The 17,933-nt window shown below is 41.8% G+C and overlaps 1 protein-coding gene across 1 annotated transcript in view; it reads right to left on the bottom strand.

The window, feature by feature from the left end:
- stk32a (serine/threonine kinase 32A) overlaps positions 1-17,933 on the bottom strand; it is a 77,676-nt gene that overhangs the window by 12,323 nt on the left and 47,420 nt on the right. The window contains exons 6-10 of the mRNA XM_073479816.1: positions 12,358-12,447; positions 9,536-9,639; positions 5,856-5,972; positions 3,151-3,276; positions 839-967 (exon numbers count right to left, since the gene is read on the bottom strand). Of these exons, the coding sequence (XP_073335917.1) occupies positions 839-967; positions 3,151-3,276; positions 5,856-5,972; positions 9,536-9,639; positions 12,358-12,447 (566 nt within the window). The remainder of the gene's footprint in view (positions 1-838; positions 968-3,150; positions 3,277-5,855; positions 5,973-9,535; positions 9,640-12,357; positions 12,448-17,933) is intronic.

Raw genomic sequence — 17,933 nt, 5'->3', positions numbered from 1 at the left:
ATTTCGACACTTGTCAGTGTGTTCACACTACATGTTTATGACCTGACTGTCATCTGGGTGGAGGGGATGGTAGTGGAGTTACAGGTAAGAAGGCTGCCAAGCCAGTGACCACAGTTCATGACTGCATTCAAACATTTGAAAGCGAGACACCTCTGGATACTTTTGTCGAGGGACCACAGCACTTTAACATTTTGTAAGCGCGACACTGCTGGATTTTTTTGACAACACCTCAGGACAATTTCTTTTTCGAACCCTAACCCAGTGGTTTCTGTGCCTAAACCTAACCAGATCATCACAGCCTTGTCACAACGTAAAATAGAAAACTGAACCTGAAGACACGTAAAGTCTCAAAGCTCCTGTTTCTCGGTACATCCTTTTTTCAAGAAATAATCCTGCCCAGCACAAGGTATCGCATCAATTCCTGTGTTACTTCCCGCTTGTGCTTTCATGACAAAATGTAGTTTATTGATGAGACAGACTTGTCTTGGATTTCTCCTGGCAAAAGATCTTATAATGTGTGACCCCCTGTCGCTGATCAGTCATGACTTCAAGATACCCGATAACAAGACAAACATGAAGTATTTGAAAGGCTTAAGATGTATGTGTGGTCCACTGAAGACAGGATAAACCTAAACCTATTTGTTTGAGGAACCCTTGTAGTGGAAAAAAGTGCATAGCCTCTAAATTATAGATGATCCGTAGAAAAGTTCTTCACTGACTCTTGAACAGTCATTTGCTACTTCTCTCAAGAGGTAGTCGTCTCATTTCAGAGCAAACCCTTCTTTAATTCTCCTTGAGTCGTATGTAGTTACTGTGTTTAATATTTTTAGTTCCTTACCTGTGGGGACCCGTCAGATCCCTGGTCCCTGGTTTTTCTTGCGAGCCTTTTCTTCTTCTTGTGAAGCGGTTTGGACTCCAGGATCATTTCCTCCAGCTCAAATGTGGGGTCACAGTTTAGTCTCCTCTTCTGTAGAGAGCGAGATTTAAAAAAAGAAATAAAATAACAGATCATCGTGGAACTGCAATGACTGGTCAATCAATCGATTAGTTGCTAGTACAAAAATCCATCAGCATTTGCTGGTTTGGGGACAGTCAGTCGTTGTTACACAGTTTCTGACACCTGATTCCTACAAAACAATATGCAGTGATTACATTAGATGTGTTATACAATACAGTGTAATATTATACAATGTGATATAATACAGAATGATGCAATAAAAACGTCTATTTTAGCTCAAGACTCAAACGACAGCGAGCCAATAAAGACAACGCAGACTGAATGCTGGGGAGTTAGGAACAAAACATAAGGGCTGACTTCTCCCTCAGTCTATAAGGGACTAAAGACAGAGGAGAGGCCTATAATTAGATAGAGAGACACTGTCAATTCCCCATCGATCCTCTGTGTTCTTCCTCTGCTGTGCCAGCCTGGCCGCAGGGGATACCCGCTGCTCTGCAGTCACTATAGACTTTGAATTAGATAAAGTCATTTACCCATTTATTCATTTGCAGCAGTCATTATTCTGCATGTATTCAGCTCCGCACTCACTCAGCAGTGACAGTTATTGTCATCCGGCTGATCATTGTGACCTTGTGACTGACCAACACAGACAGTTGTAATAATAATTAGAGTCATTAAACTCAATTTCTAAGCAAAATTGACCTAAAATCACCAAGTTCCAGACTCTGAATAGTGATAATGTGCTGTTCTCTTTAGTTTCATATTACAGCAAACTGAATATCTTAGGTTTTTGGACTGTTGGTTGGTCAAAACAAGACATTTAAAGACATTAAACTCAATTTTTAAGCAGAAAACATCTTAAATCACCAAGTTCCTGACTCTTAATGGTCAGAATATACTGCTCTCTTTAGTTTTATGTGACAGCAAACTGAATAACTTTGGGTTTTGGATAGTGGGTTGGACAAAATAAGACATTTAAAGACATTAAACTCAATTTTTAAAGCAAAAATGGTCCAAGAACACCAAGTTCCTGACTCTTAATGGTCAGAATGTGCTGCTTTCCTTTGTTTTTATGTGACAGCATGCTGATTATATTTTTGGACTGTTGGCCAGCCAAAACAAGACATTTAAAGAGATTAAACTCATTTTGTAAGCAGAAAAATGACAGCAAACTGATTATCTTTGTTTTTAGACTGTTGGTTGGAAAAAACAAGACAAGATTATGACACTTTGAACTGTTTTCTGGGATTTTTGTACAGTAAACATTTAATAGATTAGTCAAGAAAACATTTTTTTTAATCGCTTATAGGTATAATCATTAGTCGCAGTTGGATTAGTTATATCTGTCATTAGTGTAGCTGAAGGACTCTAATATATCTGTGCCCATAAATGAAGAAAACTGTGGTTACAGTACTTTCAAAGGAGGTATAAATGCAGTCTGATTAAAGCACTCCAGTGACAGCTAGTGTTAATTTTATATTTCTAATGGTAGTTGTAATGTTTAAAGTCTTTTACAGTCACCAGCTTTAAAACTGTAAGTAGGTGCAGCTACAGTAAAAACCTGACACTACAGAGAGAGCACAGCAGACACCGCGTGCCAACCAAGCGGCTTCACTTCCGGCTTAGTGGTATTATGACACACGAGAGCTGTCTTTACGGATGATGCAGACACCACCTGTGGAGCTGCAGGTAGACATGCGGAGTCTTTCTCTGCCTCGGTGTGTGTGTAAGAGGAATGCACAAACATCTGCTGCACACGCTCAGTGGGAGATCCAGCCGGGCCCAGCAGGGGGTGGTGTCTACAGCTCCACTAGAAAAGATTAGATGAAGAGTGGGGTAGTTCTCTACATCTTGTGTTTCTTGCATCTTTGTTGCCTTCGGGGAAGTACTGGTATGGGAATAGGTACGGTGGAACAGTGGAAGGGAGGCGGGGCTTCAGGGATGGGTGGTATTTTTATTCAGAAAATCATGCTATTGTACTCTGGAAAAAGATTTATTTGCGGTATTTGTTCATTTTTGTTTCTGTCCTTTCGTTGGACAGTACTGTATTTTTGTTTCGGAAAATCTGTGGTGGATCAACACAATATAGCGAGACAACGTCAGGAAAAAACGTTCCCCTCTGTTCAGATGTGAGCATTATTGTCGGGTAGCATACTGAGGCAGCGCTCAGTCAGTTTATTTCTGATACTCACATTGGGAATAAAGCCTGGAGGAAGCTGTTTGCTGAGCACAGCGTCCCAGTTGACATCTGACATGTAGTCCAGATCTTGCAGCTCGGCTAGACAGGAAATGCGCTTCTGGACATCAATGCACAGCAACTGAAGGAGACAAAAAAGGATTAGGATAAGGACAATTGTCCACGGGGAGGCATGGCTGAAAAGTTGCCACGGAGTCCCGCTGAGACGCGAGCACATGTTTGCCCTGAAGGATGTGTCTGAGAATGAGGATACGGGGACAGAAAGGATTGAGGGTGGCGGGTACGGAGGAGAGGAGGGAGGCAGAGAGGAAAGTGAGACACATATAGGAAGCAAATGGTGATTTGGTGGGGAATTCAGGAGGTTATGAAGGATGAAGGACAAAAATATAGCACGGACTTCTCCCCTTACATTGTCACTTTCTTTACATCTCTGTCTCTCACGCGCACACACTCCCCCTTTTCACTCCCACATACACACACGTTTATGCAACTGGAATGCCAATGAGGTGCGAGGAGTCTGAGCACGAAGCAATGCAACAGTTTGACTGCAGTGGATCCCTGCCAAGACAAAACCCAAATGCTACAGCGGCAGTGTATCTGCTAGCTTTGCTAGAGGCATATTGTGACAGGAAGACTAAATGTTTGACATTAAATTATGGATAGACTCTTGAAATTTAAGAATATGCAAATTACATTAGATGAAACAACATATGCATGTAAATTATTGCAATTAAGGAGTGATATGAATAGTCTTATTACTTCAGTGGTAAGGTTGTGTTAACTTTTCCCCTTAGATTTATGTATTTATGTATTTACTGTGCAACTTCAGTACTGTAACTCTTCAGCAAACAGCCCAAATTCCTCTTTTTGAATACTGATTATGCTTGTGTATCATTGTAATTCTTAAGATGTACCGGACGCTGCAAGATGCATGTTTAAATAAGCAGCTAGTGTCCAAGATGGGGCTGCAACATTGACCCCCTAATTAAGATTCTGTAGATGCATCTTGTTTGCCCAAATGAAGCGACGGTGTCAGGTTTGGATAATTGTCCTCCCACAGGAAATAAAGAATTCAAACCTGAGAGCAAAATCCAAGCAAAAAAAACGAAAGGGCCGGCCGGAAAAGCTGGACTATCGTGGTACTGGAGTTCAATTTGGCCAACAGATATCTCTGATGTGAGAAGTTGGCGTGTGCAGATTGAAATAAACTTGACATTTGTACCAAACGGGGCACATCACATTCACATTATACGCTTGTTACCCACCTGTCACACCATGGAGGTGAAGGGGATGGTGGTGGCGATATTACGAGCCAACAAGGCTGCCGAACGGCCGGCCGCAGTTAGAGTCACACTACGGGATGTTTCTAAGAAGACCTGTGGACATTTCCAGCCATTTTTGGTGGCAACAAGAGCCGGCTATATTTTCACAGGAAGCTGGACCATCTCTGTCCATGATCGTGGCAACCATAACAGATATTTTAAGCCAAAACATAATGTTTTCCCAACCCTAACCACATGGTTTTTGTGTGTAAACCGAACCAGAGCACTAGCACAGCGTGGCAGGAGGATAAAGCATGAAGAAACGCTCAGATTTAACTTATCTGTGGTTTTGTGGAAACATACTTAGCTAATGTTTAGTCTGGCGATTGGGTTGGGACAGAAGGGGAGACACCATCCACCGTCCCCGCTACCAAAGTTAAAAAAAAATTCAGCTTGATTAGCGAGCAAGTGTCGCAAGCCTGGAGGTTCGAGCTCCTGTTTGTCAAAACCCTGTGCTTGCTGGACTGTGTTAGTGCACATGGAGCAGAAATCAGATAGATTAGTTTATTATTATTACTTTTGGAAATTCTTTTTGTGTCTACAAGATTACTACAAATAAAATCAAAGACAGACATTTAACAACAAAGTGAAACACCTCATCACAAGGATTTGTTTAACAGAGCTACGCTGGAAGGTACAGAGGATCTCTGGGCACAGGAGCTGTGCAAAAGTGATTCCCTGTACCTCCGTCCATATAGTCAGCAAGGTGTGATACATCACTAAGGATTGCCCGTCCTTTTCCTGCCACTCGGCTCTCCCAAAGCAGTGGAAATGCTCTCTGGCTCGCTGGTTTTTATGTATTGCTATAGGGGATCTCCGCTTCTTGCTCTTTATTAGTCTTTTGCCTCTTTTTTGGTGCAGCCGACTTTCTTTCCATCAGATATTGATTTGGGACATCAATAACCTTGGCAACGGCAGAAGCTTCAAGGCTTTGAATAATTTGGGTCAGCACTCTTAAAAAATAAATATTTTTTGAAGGATAAAGAGAAGAGCTACACAAAGTCATACTTTCTGGTATCAGTCAAGCACGTGGCTGTCTGAATGAAGCATTGAATAAAGTGTCCAAGACATAGGACCAGACCTGTACAGTCCTAAGGTGTTGTTGGGTGTATCGTTAATTCTTCAAGCTGTACACATATACAATATGTTCGTGTCTCAGTTTTTGCACCCATAACAAGACAAAGACTCTCTGTCTGGTTGTACGCATCTTTGTCAATTCCAAGGGCTTATACTCTCCAAAGATATTTATATTCCTCTCAGTATTTCTTAGCAGACACCTGCTGGTTTGTTTTCCAACCGAGTGGAGGTGAAGAGGTTAGTTTCATGTGAAAAGGTGAGATAAATGTTGTAATGCATTATGCATGTGCTACTTATTCACCTTTCTGAGAAGAGACTTCATCTCCAAAGACCAGGCTGCTGGGTAGCTGGGATGGACCTTGTGGAAGGTCTGGAGGATCTCATTAGCTGGTGTACTGGATCTCATCACGTACGGTCTCTGAAGAGAGGAGACAATATGTTACAGACAACTTGTATTCATCGTCATGCACTGCCTGGAGGAGTTTCTTTGATAAAGTGCACGTCCTAAAGTTTGCTCTGCAGTCCGCCCTCTCCGCCCCCTCCTCGTCCTCTCTACGTGCTCACCTTCTCTGAACCCATTTCCTGCACTGATCAGGACAAATGATAGGGGAAACACAGAATAAGGGTCTCTTCTCAAAACACAACTTAAACTCTCTGCCGTGCCGTGTGAGAGGGCTTACTGTGGGTCAGAAAACAAGGAAAAGCCTGTTGAGAGTTCTTCACATCAGTCCTTCTCCACCCTCTGGAGTTAGAGAGTGCAACAGTGACAAAACACAGCTGGATCACGCTGGTTGGAGGTGGACAAACTGCACCTTTGCCTCTTCCAGATTGTTTGTATGCAAAGGAGGAGATTAAAGCTCCAATCAGTAGTCGAAAATGAATAAGTTGGTTGAAAGTGCCAACTATTTTGACGATGATGGAATCATTTCAGTCATCTTTTAAGAAAAAATGTGAAACATTTGCTGGTTCCAGCTTCTTAGATGTAAAGGCCCTGATACACCAGACTGCTAGCCAATGTCGGGGCTGTCTGTGAGTGTCCATGGCCCTAGTTGTTGCTGCGTGTCCTGCACATGGGTCTAACAATTAATATCTGGATGCAGCATTGGAGTTGGCACCCCGTTCATCCCTATGAAAGCTGCTCGGTGGCACATGAAGCCAAAAAGCTTGACTTCCTGGATCTGAAAATACCTGGATCTTGCGTGTTGTGCGGCCCATAGAGCGTGTACAACAGAGACTTACGCCAACAGCTGCTTCTTTCACAATGTAAGCCTATGGGAAAAAGTTTTTTTTTTTGCCCCAGTGCATCACGTAACGTTGTAATTACACGGTTTGGACAATATTGAAGTTTGCTCTCATGCCTGGTGCACTTCAGCTTGGTGCTGCACCATTGGCACCAGTCAGCCCTTGTCGGCAGCTTTTTGGCCAACTGAGCAGGAAGAATTGGCGGCGGAGCCTGCCGATGCCAGAAATCACTTTGATTGGCTGTCAAGCCAAGAGAACAGAATCAGCAAAAGAGAAGGAAACTGCCAGTGCCATTTGAAACTTTATCAGACATATTCTTGATCAGAAGTGGCTATTTTAGCAAAAGTGGTGTGAGAATGATTGCAAAAGCTGTGTGTGTCGCTTTTTGGCCGAGACACAGGCAACATACTATAAGGCAATGCAACAGTTGGCCTTTATTGCTGCTAGTTCTTTGAAGATGGTTTGGTGTGTCTCGCCGGTAGAGATTTCTTGCTTTTCTTTGACATTTATGATAGTAAATAAAGAAGAAGAAGTCTTTGGGTTTTGGGCTGTTGGTCATTATTTTTTGACATTCTATAGACTAAATGATTAATCATCAGATCATCTTTGTCAGATGGTTCAGGCTGAAGAGAAACAGGGCAGATGTAAGGGAAATGGGAGCGAAATACAACCCAGATGGATGCCCCACCTTTCATCATTTTTATCACAGGCTCTTTCAGATGCATGATATCAATTATATTCCAGATGATCCCGGACAGGTCACACATAAGGTGTCAGATAACCAGTAATATATTCTTTTGGAGTCAGATGTTCAGAAGGCAGACATGGCTCACAAATCAAATTATATTTGGTTTTTGGGGGGGAAATTTACCTGGAGGTGTCTGTGTTCCAGAAAAATTGGAGGCTGGAGGCAGAGAAACTTAGTAAAAGTGATTGATTTGTGGTTCTGGAGAGATGCTGAGCTGTCTGGATCTTTCCCTGCAACTGGTGGTCAGGCCCAGCAGGGAATGTTCGTGAGAGAGGAGTTAAATGGTCTGCACCGAGCGTGAATGAAATAAAACAGCGTTGAAGCTTCAGTGGGAGATAAGATGAAGTAAAAGCCGGGAAGGGATCGAAAAGGTGCCCGGAGCTGGATAATAGTGAGCTAGCTCTCCATTTTCAACTGCCAAATAATTCTGCACATCCGGCGGGGCAGTTTTTAAGGCCCTGAGACTGATTTATGCTTTATAGAGGGTGTTGAGAGTGGCAGTCAGAGAAAGGTGTCCCTCGGAGACAGAGGGATGAAGTGAAAATGAATTCTCACCATGCTGCGTGAGGGGTGAAAGAAAGTTTAGGAGAGGGTTCGATGACGCAGATTATACAGCCACGTCCAAAAAGTGGACTAAAGTGAGAAAATGGGGCTAACGTCCGTGTCACTCGAAGTAATTTCTGGGTGCGAAGTAGTGCGTGGAAGTGTGTGCTCAGCAATCCTCTCCTGAATGAGTGAAGGTTAAAAGTACTCGAAAAAAATCACAGGACGCAGCTTTCAGGTAAGAGAGAGGACTTGAGGTATTTTTGGTGCAGATGAGATGTAGCTTCGAGGTCAGGAAGAGGACAAAACATATTTAGAAGAGTTAAAGGAAGGTTTGGAGGCAAAGTAAAGCTTGAGGGAGGACTGGAAATATTTCAGTGGGATGCGAGGTAACTGAGGTCAGGAAGTGGACTGAACTTGAAAGAACGCTATTAGGTTAGATCGCCATCAACAGTTTTATGGAGAAAGGTGTGAGGGAGAGCATTGATGTGTCAAAAAAGAGGATTGGTTTCAGGTGTTCTGGATCCTTGTCAGTGTAAACAGAGGTTACTGTAGTTTGTGAAATCATCATCCTGAAATATGAGAGGAAATACTGCGGCGCCAGTCGGAGTCAGCGAGGAGATCGAGTGAAAACATTCTGTCCTGTGTTTATTTCCGTTAAATCAAAATCTAACTTCTCCAGATGAGACCAGCGCAAAATTAAATATATTATCTTTTAGAAATCAATTCCAATTATATGGCTCTGGAAATAACCGAAGCACTATTTTCTCGTTCTCCTGCGGCGATTCGTCGCACACCGTGACTAAACATTTAAATATCTTCCCCCAGTCAGGTCAGCTTGAATGTAAAATTCAATTATAGCTCTGCCCCCCTTTTATTTGTGACGGCTGAGGACTTTATGTCTGCTTTCCTACTGACAGGACTGTTCCAGCACACTCTTATTAGATGTCATATGTTTTATTGACTGCAGTAAAGTGTGCCAGGCCAGCACAGAAGTGAGATGTGATGTGGATACGGCAGCCAAGTCGCCATGTTGGTGCAAACCACTTCACATTTGTACATGTCATAGGCTATGTACCATTTTGACAATTTTAAGAAACGTGTCATCAGCGCTCACATTACATGCATATGACCTGACGTTCATGTCAGGAGGAACCACATATTTTCCTCATTTGTAAGCGCGACTCTACTAGACACTTTTAGGAGACCTCGGGACAATTTCCAGCCATGTTTGTGACGACTAAAACTGGATATTTTAAGCCAAAACATGATCTTTTCCTAACCCAGACCAAGTGCTTTTTGTGCCTAAACCTAACCAGATCATCAGAGCAGGGTGTCACAACATAAAATAGAAAACGGATCCTAAAGCAACGTAATGTTGCAACATAAAGAAATTAAAAGTGGCGATTTGGTTGGGACGCGGTGATGTGTGTGTATGTCTAACTTACCTGTCCTCTTAGCAGCTCGTAGGCTGTGATGCCCAGTGACCACCAGTCGACAGAGAAGGAGTAGCCAGGGTGGGAGCCCTCGAAGGTCTGAAAAAGCTCTGGAGCTGATGGAGAGAAAAATATTGTACAACAAAATAGATAGAATAAGATGGACGTTTGGTATGTGATGAGATATGTCTCTTACATTAGATTTGTCTTTTTTGTGTTTTTATTGATTTTCACTGTTTTTTGGGGTCTTTTTGATCAGAGTGAGTTAACTTGAACTGTAGCCTTTATTGGCGCTGGTATACATAACCTAGCTCGCTTCATTTATCTGTTAAGGTCATGTCTTTTTGTATTCAGACTAGAGGTGAGCAATCTGATGATTTTAAAACCTGATCGATCTGATAAGCGTCCACAATCTACTTTTCAGGTAATTGGTACAGATTTCTCCTTTCAAAACTTCAAAACCAATAGAGTGATGCCACTTACTAAATTGGCTATGCTGAGGGGAAGAATTACCTACTACGGCTCTTCCTTGGGTGAAGTATTGTAAAGAATGCAACGTGTGTTACAGCTAGCAACAAGCCAGATGATGAGCTTGTCCCAACAAAGAACTATCTTTAATGCATTATTGTGTCTGGCTATAGTCTAAGTCCCTTATTTAGACATAAAGCAGAAGGGCTGATGCAAAATGATGTTGCACAATACTTGGCGCTGACTTTTGATGGATTTTAAAACTTGATTTGCCATTAAAGCCGTAATTAATGACCCTCAACAGCTCATGGGACACTCGCTCCCTCTAGCCCTCATGAAATTTCTCATGCATTTTTATCACTGATTAGATAGAGAACTCTGCTGCTTATGTTCCCGAGACTGGCATGGATGAAAACTAAAATTACGGCAGAGGAGACTGGACGTTGGAAGTGTTAAAATTGTTTGAGGTGCTTATTTAGACAGGAGACTGACAACTTGCCATCACAGTTATGTAACAAGCTGCATGTCTGAAACAGAATATACGTTACTTGTAGGCTAACACTATAAGAAACTGACAGCAGGATTTATGGAAGAGATTCGGCTCATAACCTGACAGTTTTCACACTTTACTGTTGAGTTTTTCTTGCTGTTCTAGGATGAAAACTTTAAAATGTAATCTTTGTTTTAGCCAGAGGCAAATACTAAATATTGGAATCTGATTTGAAAACCAATATAACATCATAATAACTTTGTAATAGATAATGGGACCAGCCATCCAAACACTTGAATTGTTTTTCTTTCCTCCCTTGTGGACATGAATAATCTATTCTAGGAGAAAGGTTGTTCAGCTGTAATCTTGTTTCCAATGGTCAAGATGAATTTCCATCACTCATCATTTACCCATCCCTTTCTGATTCTTTATCTGTATTACACTGTCAAAATCAGGACTGGGAGAAACACACACACACACACACTCACACTCACACTCACACACACACACACACACACACACACACACACACACACACACTATCCTCTCCGTCATGGCAGGTTTGCCCTGCTGTCTTACTGAGAAGGAAAAAAGTGCAGTTTATCTACTGAGGCCTCTAAAAGAGCCGGTGTTTTCTTCTTCCTCCCAGAGTACCCATAAATTATCTATCACACTGCTGAGTATTCGCCTGAAATCTAGTCACACGTGGTCACAAGATCATTCTCCATCAAAAAACAGGCACACACGCAGAGACAAAAACGGGTGCTGCCTTGTCATTCATATCCCCCTGAGATCCTGTTAGCTACTATCTGATCTCCCAGGAGCTGATCGACCTGATCGGTACTGTACTCATGAGTCATGAGGAGGACGACTGCAGTCCTGCAGAAGAGGATGAATGTTGGTTTCGAAAGGCGATATTACCTTATTCAGAGTGTCACTTTCAGGTTTTGGGATCATGCAATATAGAACAAAGAAGCCGTAAGAACATACTACAAAAGGAGGGAACGTCTCTATATTTTGTTTATCAGAGCTTTTAAATGCTTTCTTAACAGTATTTATGCATTAAGCTTCCTTAGATTACAACCTTGAGTAAGTACAAAAGAACTGCCATGTATTGGTCGATAACTGCCAAATTATTTTTAGACTTATCTTGTTCCTGGCCATGACGCAGCTGATTTTTACAAAAGTCAAACTCTCAAAAACTTTTTTGTTTGTGTGCATTTTTTGCTTATGACTCTGCTAATGACTCTCAATCCATCTATCCGTTATTCATTCCTCCATCAATAACCTAATTAAATCAATCATTTTTTAAATCGTTTTTATTTACCAGCCTAGATTTAGTGTATTTGTTCCAGAGGTGGGAAGTAACAAAGTACAAATACTTCGTTACTGTACATGAGTAGATTTTTTTCACATAGTTTCTTATAATGTCCATTGCCACAGCACCTCTATCCATTCTCTGTCTGAATGCTCCGTTTAGGTGCCTGTCTCTTTAAGGCCCCCCCTCCCAAAAAGCCCAGTTTGCTCTGATTGGTCAGCTCTCACAGGTCTGAGCAGACACTGTCCACCGTGTTTCTGCATCAGCTTCTGTCGGTGCTTTTGCAAACAAAAGCCATGCTGGGGACAATGCTGTGGGCGGGGACTGTTTAGTTGTGACATCACAACATCACGGAGGTCCTGACGGCTCGTTCAAAGGCATAGTTTATGAATGCGGGCTGTGTCCATTTCTCCGCTGACTGAGTATTTTGATACTTTTACAGTCATCATATAGCACCTAGACCTGCTTTATAATCATAAGAGACAAGAAATATCATATTCTACAATATGGGACCTTTAAGTTTCCTTGTGAAGCACTGGTCAAAATGTATTTTCTTACCCATGTATGGCTTAGTCCCAGCGATGGACGTTGCTTTCAGGTCGTCTTTTACGATCGCTGCGATGTTGAAGTCTGTCAGATGAACGTGACCTGTTGAGCAGCGAGATCATATTACCTCAGAGTGACACAGAGCATGTTTTTACACATTCACTGTTGTGAACCCTATAAATACGGAGATGAGACAGAGCTGTAGGATCACAGAGCTCCGCTTACACCTCCAGGATTGACAGTAGCTTTTCATTTTTGGGAATTAAATTTAACAACATCTTACACATAGCAGGTATCCTACTTTGTATGCTGCTTATGCGAGTGTCAGATATGCAAAAACCGAGGATCAAAAGAATTTTAAAATACAACATAATCCACTTTTCCTTCAGCATTCTTGTGATCATAATGCTCTCACACTGATATTATTAAAAGACTGCAGATGCAAATGAACTGCGGCATCATGCGTGGAATAAATCACACATGATGATACTGTAACTGAGCAGAAAGAGAGTCTGGAGTGTTTTTATGGCAACTTCAGTGTTTTCCAAAGTCAAACCGTTGACCTGTGTTTCATGTGCTTGCAGGATGGCCCACGGTCTTTGCCATGCACACTGAGCACACACTAATGAGCTCAATATATGTATGTGTGTGAGTCTGTGAGTGTGTGTGTCATACTGAGTGAGAGGGAAAGACAGAGGCAGTGGAGAGCTTTTGCCGCAGAGTGATTGTTTGGATGAGTGGTCGTCCCCGGTAACCCCTAGCACACACATACAGTAGGACCAAACATAAACGCTGCGGAGCAACTGTACACGTTTTTTAAATTTTATTTTTTATTTTTACACATGCACACATGCTGATAACTGTGTGTGAATGTAAAGCAGGCAGGAGCTAGTCAGTTTAAGTGTTTACAAAAGGATGCAGAGCCTTACAGATAAGAGAACTGCATAAAAAAAATCTCCTCTTTTTCTCCCCGCCCCAATTTTTTATCACACCTTTTCTGTCTGTGTACAGTTTGATTCCACCCCTTCTCTCCTCGCCTCACTGAAGATCCCCCCATTGCTTTTCCTGCTACCTTATGCTCTCATTTCTTTGCCTCTTTGTGTCGTTAATATGCTCACATACTGCATTCACGGCTCAACCTGACCTGTGTGCAGAGGAAAGATGCGCAGGTGCTTTCCCAGTAGAAAAGACCATTGTTAATGCAGCTTGATGACTGTGACAAAGGTGCAGCAGCACTGAAACGTCACTTTAGACTTTAAGTGGAGCTTGAATAAGAGTAGAGAGTAGAGCTTCTCAGATGTTTTCATATTTAATGGTGTCTCCTGTCTCTGTCACATACTTATCTCCCCCTGTTTTTTTTTCTCCTTTTCTTTCTTCATCTCTCCTGTCTTTGCAGAAGACAGATTCAGGACAGGAGTTTTACACAGTAGCCAGCGGGAGAGGAACAGACAACCATCATCAAAATGTTCAGCCAAAAGTTTCTGGTAGCAAAAGAAAATGTTGGATTTCTTTAACCAACGTGTCATTCTGATATCAGTTCAAAACAGCTCCGAGGATGGCGGCGATGATCCTTTCAGCTCAAACCTATTTGTTCCAGTTGCTCCAAAATTATTCAATAAACGAATAAAAGAAAGAGTGAATAAATTAGGAGTTGATAAATAACTAAAACTCAGCACAGCCAGCTGTCCTGTCCTTCTCCCCTTTCTCTGTGTGAGATACATCCTGTTCATCATTTAATCACTTAAGCCTGTCTGTATTTCTTTCTAGGGTTGGTAAGGTTTCTGGTGTACGAGCTTAAACTGGTTTGATTTCATGTGAATTACCACAAACATCATTTTCTGCATTAAGTTGTTCAAATGTTTACATTTCTGTGCTTATTGGACAACATATACACTGATAGCACACCAAAAACAAAATAAAATAAAATAATAATAGCAGTTAAGCTTCTGGTGGCCAATAGTTAAGGCTTTTAGACTCATGGTTTTGGTCCAGATTAATTCATTGTTCATTTTTCAATATTAATAGATAGAGAGTAGAGTCATTTGGAGTCAGTGATTGGGGCAGATATGGTAGTTAAAGCAGCAGGACACAAACATGGCACAGTCAGAGAGAGATGGCATTATGTGAGGGAGAGTAAAGGATGAACTATGACGCATTTTCAAATCTGTATTATGGAAAATGTACTGAACAATGCTTTTGAGTAGCACAACTTAGTCACCACAGCGGCGTCCGTGAAATTCATGCTGAGTACATTGAATGAAGTGCTAAATCAGTGGTTGCTCAACGATGGAGGAGTCCACTGTACCGTTACCTGCTGTGGAGCAACTGGCAGGAGTGGGGGAGAAGGAGGAGCTAATAAGTAACATAATAAACTGCCAATCTGGCTTTAAAGAAATGCTTTTCCTCTTCCTTTTTTTCATTTTCAGCAAAGTAATTCTTTTCCTGCTCTGTTCTAGTTATTGTTAAACGTGAGGCTGTAAACGTGTTTTAGTTTGGCCTGAATATGTCTGCATTAACTACTGTTGCAAAGCTTTTACTGTTATTGTTTTTTAAGCCTTAATTACAGTTTCTTGTTTATTTTTTTAATCCCCCATTGCACTACTTTTGAGCTGGCCACTTCACTCACCCTGATCAGGTCTGTGCACTAAATGAAGAGAATACACATCCTCTGTATGTGAGATTAACCCCTGTTTGTCTCCAGTCAAACTGCTCCCTGCCTGTGAAAATGTGTGGCTCCTGGTGGCTTAGTTATCTAACGTGTTTTACTGGGATTACCTCCACAACTGTCGAGGTTTGATCCTGGGGTTATGTCACGCTGCCGCATGTCTCTTCTATTTTTAATTTCTCTTTGCTTTGCGCTACCTCAAAAAACCCCGCCCCAGAGGGCAACTACTCATATACACTAAAATATACTGTACATACACTACAAATGAGTTTACTCTTAACAGTGTCATTTCTTGGGGCCATTTTAAGTATCCACACTCAAACTTTGAAACCCTTTTACATGAACTTTAGCTCCATGCAAAATGACTCCGTGTACTTTGGCCTGTTTCACAAAGCGAGAGTAATGAAGCCAGGACAGAAGTTCAGCTCCCTTCTGTCATAATCCCCACATGCTCTTTATTCCATATCAGTGCATTTCCCCTCTCTTTGTAGTTTGTTCTAAATGTTTTATCCAGTCGGCACGTGTCCACATCTCTCTACTGACGCACCAGGAGGGCCTCAGTGAAAGAAAATACAGGGTTGTGCGGCAAAAGGTCCGATCAGAACCACAGTATAGCGATAGCTGCGATTGCTGTCAATCTTCCACTATGGTCCCATTTAAATTTAATTTCTTATTGAAATATAGTCACATTTTTAATGCTTAAATTTATGCTATTATCAATTTAGTATGTATTCACAGGCTTTTGCACTAGAGAGCATAACCCTAACCCTAACCCTAACCCTTTAAACTGAAAGCTTTCTTGCTGAGTAATAATTAAGCTTAGATACTGGTAAGCCCGCAATGAAGAGGAGGGAGGCATTGATTTTGATACTGTAATGTTCAAACGTTACCCTAACGTTTGCACATTGAATGTGAGGTTGTGACTCAGACAACTTTATTGTTCATCAGACATGACAAAACATCTCTTCACGTGTGTTTAGGCCCGATACTATCACAACAGAGTCAGAAAAGCCTGTTTGTCACTCAAAATTAGATCCAAAAGCCCTTACAGAGCATCATATCATATCATACTATATCATACATCTAAAACATTTAAGGCCACGGTATGGCTTTGTCCGAGATTATCATAAAATAGGAATAAATAAGTGATTAATTGGAACATGGACGGAAGTAATAAGAATTGTTTAAGGTTTAACTCGCTCAGAGACAGACGACATGTTAACTACCTTTCGATTTAAATATAATACCGCATTGAAAACGAGGCTGCCAAATCATAATGATGCTCACTATGGAAACATGCTTGCGTTCTGCGTCTCAAAGCAGCAAAGTAGCCAAAATCTCATCAGTTTTTCTCCTTTAGCTAAAAGGGATTGTTGCAGCAAATACATACACCAAACTTCTTTAACTGTGATAGAACATTTCTGAAGGTGTGGCGCTTGTTTACATTACCCTAAAAACTCTACCTGGTATTTCTTATCAGGAAAGATCATATACGGTTCTGTTCTAAAGAGTCCCATGGGTGTTTATATGGTTTCCATCACACTACCGCTTTAATGTAGTTCCTGCATTTGTAGCTGAAACCTAGACAACAGCCCTCTTGGATCTTCCACCAGCATCCTGGGGCTATGCCGTTTAACAAAGCGACGTCACACGTGCATGAGTAAATTGTTTTTCTCTATTTTGAAGCAGCTCCCAGAGGAGGAACGCGGGGGGAACGGGTCAGTTCCAGCTTGCAAATTTAACGTGGTGTGCAGGAGCAAAACAGCCCACTCCCCCTCCCGCCGATACCTCACGCTGTTTTAGACTTCAGTGGAGAGGTAAACTACAGGTCTGCACCGAAAAAAGACAGCATGGGGGTAGAATGCATGAGGGGGAGAGGAGTGCTTATTGAGTTTGAAAGGACACGCACACATACAGAGAGAGACAGAGAGAGAAAGCACAGGTGAATGTCTGAAATCAGGCTGAGGCTGACACAGCAGCCTTTCTCTTCGTTATCTGTCTTCTTTGCATGCCTCCCACTCATTTTATCTACCCTGTTTTTCTTATTTTGACAAATCTTTTTTTCCACAAATGCCTGCTCATCACTTTTTCTCTTTCTTGTCTTGTCTTGTCCTTGCGGCTCTCTCTCTCCGTCAATCTCTTTCTCTCCGTCTTTCTTTGTCAGCCTCCAGTCTGTAGCGACAGCAGGGCTGCCGTCCCACATATCTGCTCAGCTCCCATAAGCAGCTGCCCAGCGTCCTCGGAGATAGAAGGACTTTTGTGGGTGTGTGCCTACACGTGTGTACGCCATATGGTCAAAAGTATGTGGACACTCTTGGTCTCAGGCTGTTTTTGTAGTTGGGGCTAGACAGTTTAGATTCAATTAAGGAAAATCATTGGCTCATAAATACAATTACTACACGTGATCACGTCTCAGCATTTTCAGGAAAGTGTGAGACTCTTGCCTGCGCCTGTAAATACAGAATTTAGGTCATTTTGGTTCCTCTTGAGTGTAAGGACAAATAGTATACCGCATGTCTTTCGTCTATATGCCAGGGGCCCAAGAGCACAGCTGTTGTTCAGGTGGTGTGCCGCCAAGTTCAGTGTCCAGTCCGTGTGATGTGACCTTGTATCGGTCAGTCCCAAATGATCTTTAATATACAGTAGGGTCTGCTGTCCACATACAGCAGATGGACAGATAATTTAGGTTTTAGTTCACAAAAGTACTGTTATCATATGTCACCTCCATCACTTGAAGCAGCTTTAAAAGTCATGGCATGATTCTTATGCTTAGACTGTTTGAGTACTGTTGAGTGAACCCATGTTTCTCTTGTTAAGGTAGAGTAAGCTAGATAACTTATCTTAAAGCTGCTCTAAGTGATATATATATATATGTACATATATATATATATATATATATATATATATATATGTATATGTATAT

Source organism: Pagrus major, chromosome 13, assembly GCF_040436345.1.
Source record: "Pagrus major chromosome 13, Pma_NU_1.0".
In the NCBI taxonomy this organism is placed as follows: Eukaryota; Metazoa; Chordata; class Actinopteri; order Spariformes; family Sparidae; genus Pagrus; species Pagrus major.
Note: the sequence above shows the minus strand (reverse complement) of the source record. Positions and strands in the feature narration are given on the sequence as shown.